The 13,894-nt window shown below is 44.2% G+C and overlaps 1 protein-coding gene across 1 annotated transcript in view; it reads right to left on the bottom strand.

Moving 5' to 3' along the window:
* Window positions 1-1,979: 1,979 nt before the first annotated feature.
* The window catches only part of HERC2 (HECT and RLD domain containing E3 ubiquitin protein ligase 2), a 242,709-nt gene continuing 230,794 nt past the window's right edge, over window positions 1,980-13,894 (bottom strand). The window contains 8 exon segments of the mRNA XM_038532568.1: window positions 1,980-3,011; window positions 4,087-4,299; window positions 4,688-4,793; window positions 5,886-6,076; window positions 6,633-6,745; window positions 7,405-7,599; window positions 7,766-7,907; window positions 12,199-12,282. Of these exon segments, the coding sequence (XP_038388496.1) occupies window positions 2,739-3,011; window positions 4,087-4,299; window positions 4,688-4,793; window positions 5,886-6,076; window positions 6,633-6,745; window positions 7,405-7,599; window positions 7,766-7,907; window positions 12,199-12,282 (1,317 nt within the window). The 3' untranslated portion in view covers window positions 1,980-2,738.

The raw sequence follows: 13,894 nt of genomic DNA, 5'->3' as shown, positions 1-13,894 counted from the left end.
ATCCAATGTGCAGGAGGTCCCGACCCCAGCGCTTGGCCCTACATGCAAACAGCTAGCATGTGAAAGCCCACTTGCCCATATCTCAGACTTCTCTCTTCTCCTCCACTGTCCCCAGATGAAAGTATCTTGGCTAGTTTTGCAAGTCAAGACGGTTTACACATACATGGACTCAGGAAGCTCTCTCCAACATACCTTGATGGCTGGGCAGTATTGCATGCTGATAAAAATGAGTAACTCACCTTAGTGCTTATTGTTGAACACCTGTCAGCCAGGTACTGCCTCCACATTCTCTAGTACTCAAACAGCCACTGGGGTGAGTGCTGCCATTTGTAGAAGGTGAAATGTGTCTTCCAGAAGTGGACCTGTCAGACTCAGTCCAGTGTCCCGCAACAACACAGAGCTAGCAGTCACTCCTGAGGTCATGGGACAAGTGATGGAGCAGGGGCTACCCCACCACACAACCTCTACAGTCAGCACAGTCCCAGGGCTGAGACATGCTCAAGGAAGCCAATCCCAGCTCCTAAGTTTTTACTTGGAATCTGAACAATGGAGTATACCAACTTCCACAACCTGAGCCAAAACCAAGAATCAGACGCCTAACCAAATGCACCACCCAGGTGCCCCATCAAATCCGTGACTTATTAACAAGAATACTATTTTAAAAAATTATTTTCCAAAACTAAAAAAATTTAGTGAGAAGAATGGCACTAACATGTTTATTAACCTTATTATCTGGTTTATGATAGCTGGAGTCCCATTTCTGCAGGATATGAAATAAATTTGGCCTCATGTAGATATAGAATTGGAAAAGGGAGGACCTCATGAGACACCACAAAAGGGAAACCAACGGGTCCTCAAACAACACTTTGAGAACTGGTCTTCTAGAAGCAAAAATCATTTGTCAGCCCACTTGGTTTGGGGTTAGCCCACAGAATGTGGCCTCATCTGTTCTCTAGCCCTAGGTAGTCAGAAAGGCTTGTAAAGCCGAGCCCTGCCTAACCCATTGTCTTGAGCCATTCAGCCAAGACTAGCCAGGCCAGATGCATGAGAGAAATAAATGCTGCATCCTGTATGCCACCAAACTTTGGGGAAGTTTGTTATGCAGCAAAAGCTGACAACAGAAAGGTTGGCAATTAAAAAAAAAAAAAAAAAAAACACCTCGCAGATTATAGAGATTTTGAGCTGAGTTAAAAATAAAAGACTAATCTAGGTATTCACCAATTTGATCATGGATAAATTCCCAGAAACTTCCTCACTTTGGTCATCTAATGCAAAACATTGTGTCTCTGAATAAAGAAACAGTTTCCCAACATAAAATACCTCCTTTTGCCTCAAACTAGTTTACCTTAAGTTCTAGTGCACCAGACCTGTTGGCTAAATTTCCTACCCTATTCTCAGTTCTTTCCTTTGCTGAGAACCTACCATACACACAAAACTAGAACAAGCAGCTCTCAAATCCTACCTCATGGGCAACAAGACCAGAAACATCCCCCTGACCTCAGGCCAGTGGGGCAGGAACCAGGACAGGCAGAGGGGGGAGGACAGAGGAACAGACCCTGAAGGCTCCGGGTCCCAGCTCCCCATGCCAGCCACTCCCCTTAACCTTCCCATTCTTTTAATGCCCATTCCTCCTTCATCACCACAGTGAGTTTGGTTTTTGCAATAAAAAAGTCTGCACTAGGGGATCCCTGGGTGGCTCGGCGGTTTAGCGCCTGCCTTTGGCCCAGCACACGACCCTGGAGTCCCGGGATCGAGTCCCGCGTCAGGCTCCCTGCATGGAGCCTGCTTCTCTCTCTGCCTGTGTCTCTGCCCCCCCACCACCCCGTCTATCATGAATAAATAAATAAAATCTTTTAAAAAAAAAAAAAAGTCTGCACTAGCTTGGAACGTCTTTAACTAATGCCTTATCGAGGACTAATTTTTGGCTGTAGCACATCCACCAGTGCTAATCTAACCAGGTAAGAAAATTCAGCTTACAATTTTATGACAGATGTTTTATTCATAGGGATTTAAATTTTAGGGATATACAGAACATAAACATTATATATAGTACACTTTCTATGATAGATACTGCTCACAGAAAGGCCTCAATTCAAGTTACATACCATATATGTTAAAATGTGCACCTGGGGAGAAGAGGGAGACCAATGGCCTTTTTGTTTCAGTTTTGGTTTTGGTTAAAATAACCTATGGATGCATTCAAGTAATACTGATCATTTAATGTTCAAAAAAACTTTTAATAAACAAATTCAGGGTAATATTAATCGAAATATTTATAATACGATTTAATCATTACACAGTATTTCCAATGTACAATCAACACAATGCACAACACTTGGAAAGAAGAAAAAAGAAAAAAGACACAATCTATTGCACCCACAAGTAAAAAGGCTTTTTATTCACTTTGGGAATGCTGCAATCCAGTATTTATATAAACATTTACATATTGTAGTAAACACAGAAGTCCTACATGTAATGCAGCATTTTATGGGTGAGAAGACCCTTTTAAGTCTCAAAAATAAATGTTAGTGTCCACATAGTGCCCCACATGAAGGCTGATTTTCCAATCATTATTCCATTCATGGTTCAATCATGAGTGATCAGTCTCCCTGCCCACCCCCATGCATTTTAGAGACCTAATATTTCTCATCAAACATACTACCTCCTGCAGTCTAAACTGCAGTACTCTGCCTCCTTGCTTAGTCTCCTGGTGTCTTGAAGAATGGCATTTCTCCATCTCAGTGTCCTGTTAAATAATCCTGCGTAGAGTCTGAAGCAAATGAATCCACATCCTCATTCTCTGAGTCATCACTGCTATCATCAGCAGCTGGTTCTCCCGTAAGGGCTATGCGAGCATAATCATCTGTGTCTATCGATTTGCAAAAGTGGATGGCATATTTCAGTTTCTCTTCCAGTACCTGCTTACAGGAGTACCTAGGCAACTTCAGCAAAAAGAAGCAGGTGTAGGACTCAGGAAGGAAGTGGTCAGGAGGGTTGTATTTATCCAATACCTATTAATGAAAAAATGTTAAATAATCAGAGACTATGTATAAGAACAGGTAAAGCTGTGATCTATTTTATTAGGTTCATTAGATTCTTGATTCTCACAAAAATCATATTTGACTAAGAATAACAAAGTATCAGAAAACAAATACTCTAGCCAATTTTATAAATTAAAAGGAGCAACTCAGTAATTCCTAGGACTTATAGTCAAAAGTAGCAATTGGTTACAGTGGCAATTACTTTTGACAAATCAGTGCTGTGAACAGGGCCTGGCACAAGGCAGGCAGAGGATGCAGGCTCAGCACACACTCACATGGGGAATTCTTGAACCCACTAGCCCCTTTTCAACTACTACAGGTAAGACACTATGAAGCCAACAAGAATTGTGGACGAAACCCAGGAATTACCTACTTTTGGAGAGAAAACCTACATGTTGCTCTCAAAGATCTCTCTGACAAACGACCACTATTGCAACCCCAGTCAGAGATTGAAGTCAGGCTGTGCTCAGGAAGGAGCCCATTCCTAAATATGTTCAAGCATGCAGGGAGAATGGACTCTCCACCCAATCTGCCCCTCCAAGGAAGTCCTCCATCACCACAGTATTGCTACCTGGAAAGTCACACGTGATGCCTCAGGATAGAGGAGGGAGAGGGAGGTTGAGACACTTCACCCCATGACTCAGCAGATAAACCAAGCCTGTTTTTGACCATTGGACCAGAGTTAGAACTCAAAGCAAAACTCTTGTTCTCAATCTGATGGGTGCTCTTATTTTTCTCAGTAAGCAATATTACGTAATTTACCTAATTTCACCAGAGAATCAAATATATGCTTTAAATGACACGTGTGTGCAAAATCTCAAATACGCTGACATAATAGCAGTATCTTTTGGTGGTGGCCGGATTAATTTTCCAGAAGTAGAAAGTGAGACCTAAGACCTATAAATATAAAATCTTGAGCAATCAAATCAAAGTTGGGCGTGCTTTTTATTATTTCCAGGAAGAAGGAAAAACCACCTAACACAAGCGTCCCAATTTCCAATCTGCTGCAAGATCATGTGCAAGGAGCATGCCCCCACAACCGCACCTGGATGACAAAGTCTCTGCCCCGGAAGTCGGCGATGGTCCTAGGCAATCTCGTCCGGCCCCACACAAAGCGAAGGAAGAGGGAACGCTCTGTGTTTGAGAAGGACTCCATCACCTCCCAGAACCACTGGATCAGGGATGCAGAAGGCTCGATCCCTTTGTATGTTGCCACTGACTTTAAGAGATGCAGGGGGATATCCGGGCTCCCACACACCTGCAGGAGGGCACACTGTCAAAGCCGGCTGACATTTTTGACTTTTTAATTCCATACAGTCAATCATTCTTTCTACCAAGGACTGTTTGGGGCAGGATGTGGGTGAGAGCCAGAGTGGATGACTGCGAGGACAGGTTCCATGTGTTCAGGTGGACGTGTTACCTGACCCTGTGTTCCACTCTGGTCCAGGATGGGGGGGTTTCGAGGGAGGGAGGAGGCAAGCAGGAAACATCCACTTTTCAAACATGTTTTCACTTCACTTAACAGGCATGAGCATATTTCAGATGTAAATTAAGTGTAAGATTTAACCAAGAAATTAATTAGTGGCACTGATTTGGTGGCTTAATCTGCAAAAGGCAGTCCAGGGCAGTAGCACTCAGGGGCATACCATTGTCTCCAATTCATATCCGGTAAACAGAGAAAGAAGGGGGACAGGCACAACTCGGGCCATTCCCTCCCGAACAGCAGCCACCTGCTCATCAAATTCATGGAGTCTGAAAGAAAAAACTCACTTTACATTTCTATCTTTGGTAACGTAGATCTTGTCCTGCTCATACCAAGCCTTACACACAGATGATCACAGCATGTATCTTATAAAGATGGCATCACGAAACTTCTCACCAAGTTTACCTACACTGGTACATAGAAGATAATCTTCAAAACTACGTACAGCTTCCAAGACACAATTTTTTTTTAAAGATTTTATTTATTTATTCATGAGAGAGAGAGAGAGAGAGAGAGAGAGAGAGAGAGAGAGAAAGGGAAGCAGACTTCCCACGGGAAGCCCCATGTAGGACTTGACCCCAGGACTCCATGATCACACCCTGGGCCAAAGGCAGGCACTAAACCACTGAGCCACCCAGGCATCCCACAATTCTAATACTTATTGCATACCTAGGAGGGAGCCAGAATTAGATGTGCATCATCAGAGAACCAGGCTCCACAGCACCCACAGTAAGAACCCTCTGGAAACAGATACTGCATTTAGGGCCCTCATGACAGGAGAGTTAGGGCACAAGGCAGAAATGAACACAGAGGGACAGCACAGCACACTTGCTGGGACCACCCACAACCAGAACTCAGCAAGCAAAGTCCACCCAATGTGCAGTCTCACCACAACACCTGGCCAGGTGCTTCTGGAGACAAGGTCCACTGTATGGACCTGTAATGGTGGTGGAAGCAGCAATGAGTAGCAGAAGCTATATTTGTGGTGCTGCTGACCTGCCACACAGCAACCATGCAGCTCGCTGGTGTGAGGGCCAGGCAGGTAACACAGTGCTGCCCAGGAGAGCTCAGACCACAGAGGGGCACCCACAGGTCTTGTGACTTCTGCCGGGACAGCTCCCAAAACAGGACAATTCTATCACCTTGGTTTTCTAGTCAGAGTCAGGAATCTCAGGCAAGAATAACTACTCTGACTCGGATTACAAAATAAGCTTTGATGACTACAGATCAGTAGTGATTGGAACTAAGTCCATCAGCATTTTACTGTAAGGTATTTCTGAAAAATGCAGCCATCCAAGCAAACTATTTCCTATTTTTGCTATTTACTGAATCAAAACAATGGAGGGCAGATGACCACATACCTGTAGTTTATTGCCAGCCGGACATACTCTGCACGGTTGTCCAGGGTGATGTGTGTGTACTTGGAGCTCAGCTGGATGTCCTGGCCACTTGCACTTGGCACAGTAAAGGGCAGGCTCATGGCCTCAAACTCCTCTGATGTGGCTTCATTGTCACGGATGTACATGAGTCCAGGGATAAAATCTTTATCAACCTTTTAAGGGAAAGTAGGGAGTCCGTATATTGTCAGAGTCCTTACCACACACCTCTGACTGCAGTTCACACTTGAGATGTTCAGCCATAAGGGGATCTCAGTCTGCACTGAGCATACCTTAAGGCTATTGGTGCATTCATTATACATGCCAGGAAATAAAAGAGACCAGCAGTGAGAAGGTACTTCACCTAGGGAGGAGCTGAGAAAAGAGCCTATAATTCAAGGAAGTCCTCACAGCCACTGGTTGGAGACAAATCCCATCCTACAATCATGGTACCAAGGGAGGATGGCCACAGGGAAGATGCTGGGTGTGGTCAACCAGTCAAGTCTCTCCACGTGAAAACCAAGCCACCACCCAGCCACTCGCAAGCTCTGCTCCTCCATAGGAAAACTGGTGAACTCTCTTATCTGACAAGATTTCAAGTTGCAAAACACCACAAATAGATGGTCTATCAAAGTTGTAGAAGCAAACTGGCCTTATATCCACAGACCTTCTTTGCTACTGGGAAGTAGTCTAGGTGTCACACTTCCCCATCCCTGCGTTCCTGGTGGTTACCTCGCTGAGGTCTGCAATGGTAAGGCTCATCCCAGCCAGCTGCTTCCAAACAGGCTCGGCCAGGTTGAGGCTCAGGGGACTCCCAGTCCGGATAGCAATGCCCAGTAACACACCTGTTCATTCAAGGCACAAGTAACAGGAGATACTTGAAATCAATGATAAAACATCAACACCAGACACTAGCTCTACACTGGGCCTCTAAACCAGTGCTACTCAAATTCATGGAGACAGGTCCATCCTCAAAACATTTTGTCCTATTCTAAATTCTTTGTTTCCTTTTGTTCCTATGGGCCTAGTTTTTAACTTCTCCTCTTCCTACCAATAGGTATAAGGCCACAGAGAGACCAATGCCCATTCCTGAGATTCCCCAATCTGAGATAAGATCAAGGCAAAACAAACAGATGGGGTTTCTTAAGCAAGGTGGGTACAGTACCTGGAGAGGCAAAGGAGCACCCAGCACAGATATTTATGGAACAGGAGGGAGAAACTGACCAACTACCAAAACCCCCTCAGGTCTGATCTCAAGTTTCAGATACATTTAAACTGCAGAAACACGGTATTTCAGATCTTCTGAGTGTCAAAGATACTCTCTGGCCCTTACCACCCAGCTGCTCACTGATGGTTAGTCTTGGCATGTCCCTGTGGCTGCACACTGAAAACCTAAAACCAAATACTCAAAATATCTGTTATTCTCAAGACAGAATAGACATTAAGTTAAGAGGGCACACACAGCCACATAACTGAGGCATCATGACCATGCAAGAAGGCCCACCCAGAAAGCGGAACATGTTGGTGTGCACAGGCGCCCTGGCAGCTGGGCTGAACAGGTAGCAGTCTCGGTTGGCCCCTGACTCGTCTCTCCCATTGGGCGTCACGATCAGAAGCGGAGTGAGTCCATTCTGCAGTTCTTCACAGATCTCGGCTATGGACTCACTATAGCCACCGCCACAGTCATCCACAGATTCACCTTGAGGGAAGGAAGAGTCAGCAACTCATAGTCATGCCAGCAAAGCCCTGCAGGGTGCAGCTAGATGGCCTTTTCAGCTCTCCCTCTAATGCCCACTTCACTACTCTATGGGCTCAGACTGCCAACCCTCAGGACCACAGGCCCATGAGTGCATACAAGTTCTCACCCACAAACTTGACTTTCCAGACACGGTGAGGGAGGAGGAGGCTGTCAGGACTAAATGAGCTCATCTTAGCACACATCTGCCCAAAGACAGACTTGGTCCCATCAGGCCCTGCGAGGCCACCTTTACTCCTTGAACGTTTGACCTAGAGAGGAGAAAAGAAATAAATATGAAACAGCTGCAGTGGAAGAAAGCACACAGCTAACTGTCTTCGACAGGTAACCAGTCCTGGGACACCAATGGCAACAATAAGCCCTATAGCCACTCACCCTCTGTTACCCTTTATTCTTCTACCCTGGTCACCAGGGTAGAAGTCCAGCTAGCACATGCTGCTGGACCTGAAGAGCTGTCATGGGAGGAGCCCACAGACAGCAGCATTCAGATGCCGCTGCAATTTCTCAACAGAACAAAGCAAAAACCACAGGTAACACCTCTACAAGATTGAAGAGCTTCTAGGCTAAGCCTCATTTCTCTATGAAGCCTCCCTTGAGGCACCTCATGTCCCTCACTTCTGGAACACAAACCCTCTGAGAACCTCAAAGACTGGTCTCACATTCTTTTCCCCTCACTTGACACCGTATGTTTATCTGCTCAGGACTCATACACAGGATGCCTGCTGAACAGCTGTGCCAATGGAAACTCTGCTATAATCATAGGAGGTATGGCCCCTGCTCACCTGAATGCATGCAGCATGTTGCCACAGCACAGCACCCCTCAAGTCTGGTTGTGTTTAAGTAAATATTCCCTCAAGAAATCACAGACCTCAGCTGGCCATTCACAGTGTAGTGGCAGCCCATGTGGTAACTACAATATGATTCATCCCCGCACTTCATAACTTTAACCATAGCTAATCACTTTAACATACTGCCTTGGCCTCCATGAATAAGATGCCAGGAACTCCAAAAGCAGCCCTCCTTCACAGACTATCAGCACTCTGAGCTTCAAACCAAATGGCTGAGACCAAACCTGGAAACACCATCTCAGCCAGAGCAGAATTTCCTCACTCTTCTTACTCATCTGCATGTATCCTACTCCAACCCTTGTGGTCACTGCATCTCCCCCAAGTACAATCACTTTTCCTACCTGTATTTTTCATCCTAAGCTAAGATTTTCAAACAGATCAAAGAACACTCAAGGCCCTCACCTGGTATGGACTCAGTAACCCTACAGTTTTGTAGGCTATACAGTGCTTCAGAATAACCTGAGAATGGGATCCCTGGGTGGCGCAGCGGTTTAGCGCCTACCTTTGGCCCAGGGCGCGATCCTGGAGACCCGGGATCGAATCCCACATCGGGCTCCCGGTGCATGGAGCCTGCTTCTCCCTCTGCCTATGTCTCTACCTCTCTCTCTTTCTCTCTCTGTGACTATCATAAATAAAAAAAAAATAAAATAAATAAATAAAAAAGAATAACCTGAGAAGCTGTCTAAAATAATGGCAAACTGAAAAGTTAAAGGAAAAAATGTTCATAATAATGTACTTTTCTGTTGTCTCCTACAGCTGAACTCTCACAATCCTTTTTTTCTTTAAAGATTTTATTTATTTATTCATGAGAGACACAGAGAAAGATAGGCAGAGACACACAAAGAGAAGCAGGCTCCATGCAGGGAGCCCGATATGGGACTTAATCCTGAGACTCCAGGATCACACCCTGGGCCGAAGGCAGGCACTCAACCACTGAGCCCCCCAAGCATCCCACAATCCTTAACTTCTTAGTAAATTCTAGGGTGAGTTTAAATAGCTAATTCTTACACACAAATAATCATGAATAAGATTTATGAATAATGACAATAGTTTCCTATGGAATGAAATGTTGTCTGTGCCACACGTTTTGACTGTATGTTCACCAATGTGATTTAAATTAAATCTCTAGTTCTTTAAGGTACTGAATATCCCTGGGGGAAACTAAGCTAAAGAAAGGAAGACCGATGTGTCCACCCATAAGAAACAAGACGCAGATCCAGCTTCTCACTGTCACGTCATCTCCATTTCAATACCAATTAACAGAGACTGATGTTCTTAATCCTTCCGAAGGATTTAAATGGCTATGAGAACTGACTCCGCACAAAGACAGGAACCTGTGTACCTGTGGCTACTTCTGGATTGTAGGAATATAGATCATTTTAACTGCCTTTAATCTGAATTTTCCAAATTTTCAGAAATGAACATGCTCAATAATTCTGCAATAAATTTTAAATTAAAAAAATTTATGTACAATGATTTTCAGATTCTGTTATAAAACTAAATCATAATCAAACAAAGAAAAACCTCCAGGAACATGTCTATGTTTTAGTGTCTCTAGAACACTTTGCACAGATGGTATGAGAATATCTACAATGGCATCCCTATGGAAGAAAGCTGATGCCTGAAACAACCTGTGGCCATGGGGAAGCTGACACACTTTTCTGGATCAACTGGTATCTTGAATTTAACTTGGATTCATGGAATACCTCCCACTCTCACCCTGTATTCTATTTTTTATTTAAAAAAAAAAAAGCCAATTCTATGTCCAACTTTGTGGAAGATCTTTCTAGCTTTAGGAGGGAAATATGAAATCTGAACTGAAGAGGACTTAGCTCTGGTAGCAGAGGGCCACTGGGTAAACTGGAGCAGCCATGGCATGCTGCACTGAAGGTTGTTTATGTGCCTTTTAAAAATGCTAATATGAATTTATCCTTTTATCCATTCTATTTTTTCAAACACGTACTGAACATTTTTGTAATACAAGGTGCTATGCTGGAACATAAAGACGAGAAGGAAAAGAGGTATCCAAACACGATGAGTACAAAATCTGAGATGAGATCAAGACAGAAAAGGCATGCCTAACCTGGGTTCCAGGTCACCAAGCTCAATGATGTCAAAAGCCCTAGATATGAAGACCCATATCTGGCTGCTGGCCCTGACTAGGCACCTGTATGTGACTAGGCAGGCATGTGATCTAGGAATGCCCAACCATCTGTGTTAGTTGAGCTTTCCTCACTTACAAACTTCAGTGTTTAATACCTAGTAATGTAGAGTAAATAAAAATGATCCCCCAAGGTGGGGAAATAAAATCCTTTTTATAAACCTAATTAAACAGCGCATTTGTTTGTAGAATGGGCTGACTGACTTCAAGCTTAGCATTAAAGAGTCTGACGTCAGTGAAGAGACTACTTCCTTCAGTGTGGTCACATGTGTTCTCCAACAAATGACAAGATGTTGTGTCTTAATCCAAAATGCCCCCAAGAACAACTCTGGAGAAACATCTAATCATGTAACCAACATCAGGGTAAAAATCATGTGTTAATATAAAACAACAAAGAATTTGTTCTTCCTAACTCTGTTTCTGTTCCAAGAGGTGGGGGCATTCATTTGCATGTTAAATGTCAAGTGCACACAATATCATCATCAGTGCTCAAGTTCTCGTTTTTTTTTTTTTTTTTTAAGATTTTATTTATGAGATTTTATTTATTTATTTATTTTTATTTCATGAGAATACACAGAGAGAGAGAGAGGCAGAGACACAGGCAGAGGGAGAAGCAAGCTCCATGCAGGGAGCCTGACGTGTGACTCGATCCTGGGTCTCCAAGATCATGCCCTGGGCTGAAGGCGGCACTAAACTGTTGAGCCACCTGGGCTGCCTTTCTCTTCTTTTTAATTCATTTTTCAATGGTAAGCTTATCTATACTTGGCAGTAGTATTAATTCAGAAATGGCCTACTTTTCATTCCTCCAGTCCTAGAGAACAGTATTAGTGATTCTGGTCTATTAAGTGGGCAAAGAAAGCTATCGGAGCCAGAACAGGTATGAGGCTGGTGGGAATGGGAACTGCCCTCATGGACAATTTGAGGTATGGAGCAACTCTACTGGCCCTGCTTCTCAGAACCTAATACAAAGAGGGCAACTGAAGACATATTTGGGTTGGGGCTGTGCTGAGAAGCCTTGCTCTATATCCCAGAAAAGGGCACAGACTTCCAGCCCCCTGCAGAAATCTAACAGAGAAAACTAAGAAAACATGGGATAGCTGGTCAGCAAAAATAATCCAACAGTCCCACTGTAAGGCAAGAAGAGGTGCTTACAATGTAAGAAGGGGAAGAAACAGCAAATTACAAAAGAGAGGCATCCAGTTTCAGTTATAACAAACACACCTCCAAATGTCAGCAGTCATTATCACTACATAGTAGAAATATGGTCCTTTTTACTTTCCCTCGTTGCTTATCCATATGCATACTTCTGGATTATCTGAAATAAGTCTTTCTTTCTTCTGTTATAAAGAAAACAATTTATATTCCCAATTGGAACCCTCAACACCACAGAATATCACAGATAGGTGGCATCTTGCTCTCTAAAGCAAGGGCACATGAGAAAGTTTGCTCTTCCCCCAGGCTACAGGGGCCATGACTCCCAATGAAACCACCCCATCTGAGAAGTGTCAGACTCAGAACCATTTCTACTGTTACCTGAATCCGGTTCAACTCTACCACAGGACCATGCTGGCGATCTCGCACCATAGTTGCTTGTACCACTTTTCGGAAAGCTGCCTCCTAAAACATGACACACAAAATTTAGAATCTGATATAGGAAATATTATTACCCCACAGATAAACCATGTCATCGTTTTGTTTTAAATATCCTTTCCTAAAAGTCAAATTTTCTTAAGAACAGTAATTACAAACTCTTTTTTGAATTGTGAGGTGGTGTCAGGGGCATGGCCTTGAACCCATGCACAAACTTATGCAGAGATTCACCCAATGCTATCTACTCACCGTCTGGAGGCAAGAGTAGCCCACCACACTCTGGGGACAGAATGAGAAAGGCCAGAGTCTGGCACACATCTGGTCTTAGGACTTAGGCCCACAAGATTGACTAAAAAACCAAGGGCTCCCAGACTACAACAGCATGAGTGGCAAGAGTAACATTAAACACTATCCCTCAGTGTCGCAGTTCTAACAAAACCACAAAACAGCAGCAGGGCTAGGGAGTCCTGTAGGCCAAGCCAGGCTTGGGGTGAGGATGGGGAGACCAATGAAGGAGGAATATATAGGTTCAATATACTGAAAGAAACCTGGAATACCCAAGGCAAGACATCAAGAAAAGAGAGTGGGGCCCACTGTCGCCCAAGTAGAGGCAGGCCTGCCATGTTCATATGGAGTAGGACACAGGCAGCAACAGTGAGGACAGGAGTAGGGAAGGGGACTCAAGAGATTCAAAGGAGGTAGGGTCAGTGGGAGTCACAGGTCTCTGCCAAGTGGATGACCTTACCCTTGTCCAGAGACAGGGTGGCTGGGGGAGTACAAGGTACCTGCAACAGGGTCTAAGCCCCTCTCCCAGCTCAGAACTCCAACCTCTGAAAGCAGAAAGGGTACGAGTCCTAAACAGCCCAAGGAGGTGGCCTCAGAAGTACAGAAGATTTAGTGAGGGTATCATAGAGGCAAGCAGCCCACAGAGGTGAGCCCATCTCAGCACAAAGGGGCTCACAGAGGTGTACCCGTCCGTCACCATGTAACCTTATATAATACCTACCAGCTACTCTGGCCCTCCACCTACCATGACAACCTCTGCTTTACTAACTGCTCAGCCCAGAGCCAAGGGCAATTTCTCCTCCACAGGAATATGCATTTCTTTTCTCTGAATGGCCTTACCCAGACTGGCTCTTCTATGGCACTCTCTTGCGTCTGTGCTCTGAATAGCATCCTGGTAATAAATCTCCATGGTCACAAACAACACCCACTCCCCAAATTTTCCAACAATGTGATCCTTTCCCACCCAGGACCAGAACAGAGGCCAATTACACATTCCCTGCCACTGAGGGTATCTGCTAGACTCCTGCTGTCCTGCCCCCATACTCACAGCCTGCAGAGCACTCATGCAGTCTATGTGGGACACATCCTGCCCCTTGCTTGGTTTTCTCCCTATGAGGGAAGGCCTCTTCCCCTAGTGGCCTATTATCACCTTTATTCGAACAGATTAAAAACATGGTAAAACTTTTTATTACTTTTATTTTTACTTTTTATTATTATTATTAGATACTTCAGTATTTTTTTATTATTAAAATATGTTTGGAGTTAAGTTTCATATCAGTGTTACCTACACACAATTTCTTCCTGTTCTCCATCATCATAGAGATGTTATCATTACCACAGTCCTTATCAATGT

This window comes from Canis lupus, chromosome 3 (genome assembly GCF_011100685.1).
Source record: "Canis lupus familiaris isolate Mischka breed German Shepherd chromosome 3, alternate assembly UU_Cfam_GSD_1.0, whole genome shotgun sequence".
In the NCBI taxonomy this organism is placed as follows: domain Eukaryota; kingdom Metazoa; phylum Chordata; class Mammalia; order Carnivora; family Canidae; genus Canis; species Canis lupus.
Note: the sequence above shows the minus strand (reverse complement) of the source record. Positions and strands in the feature narration are given on the sequence as shown.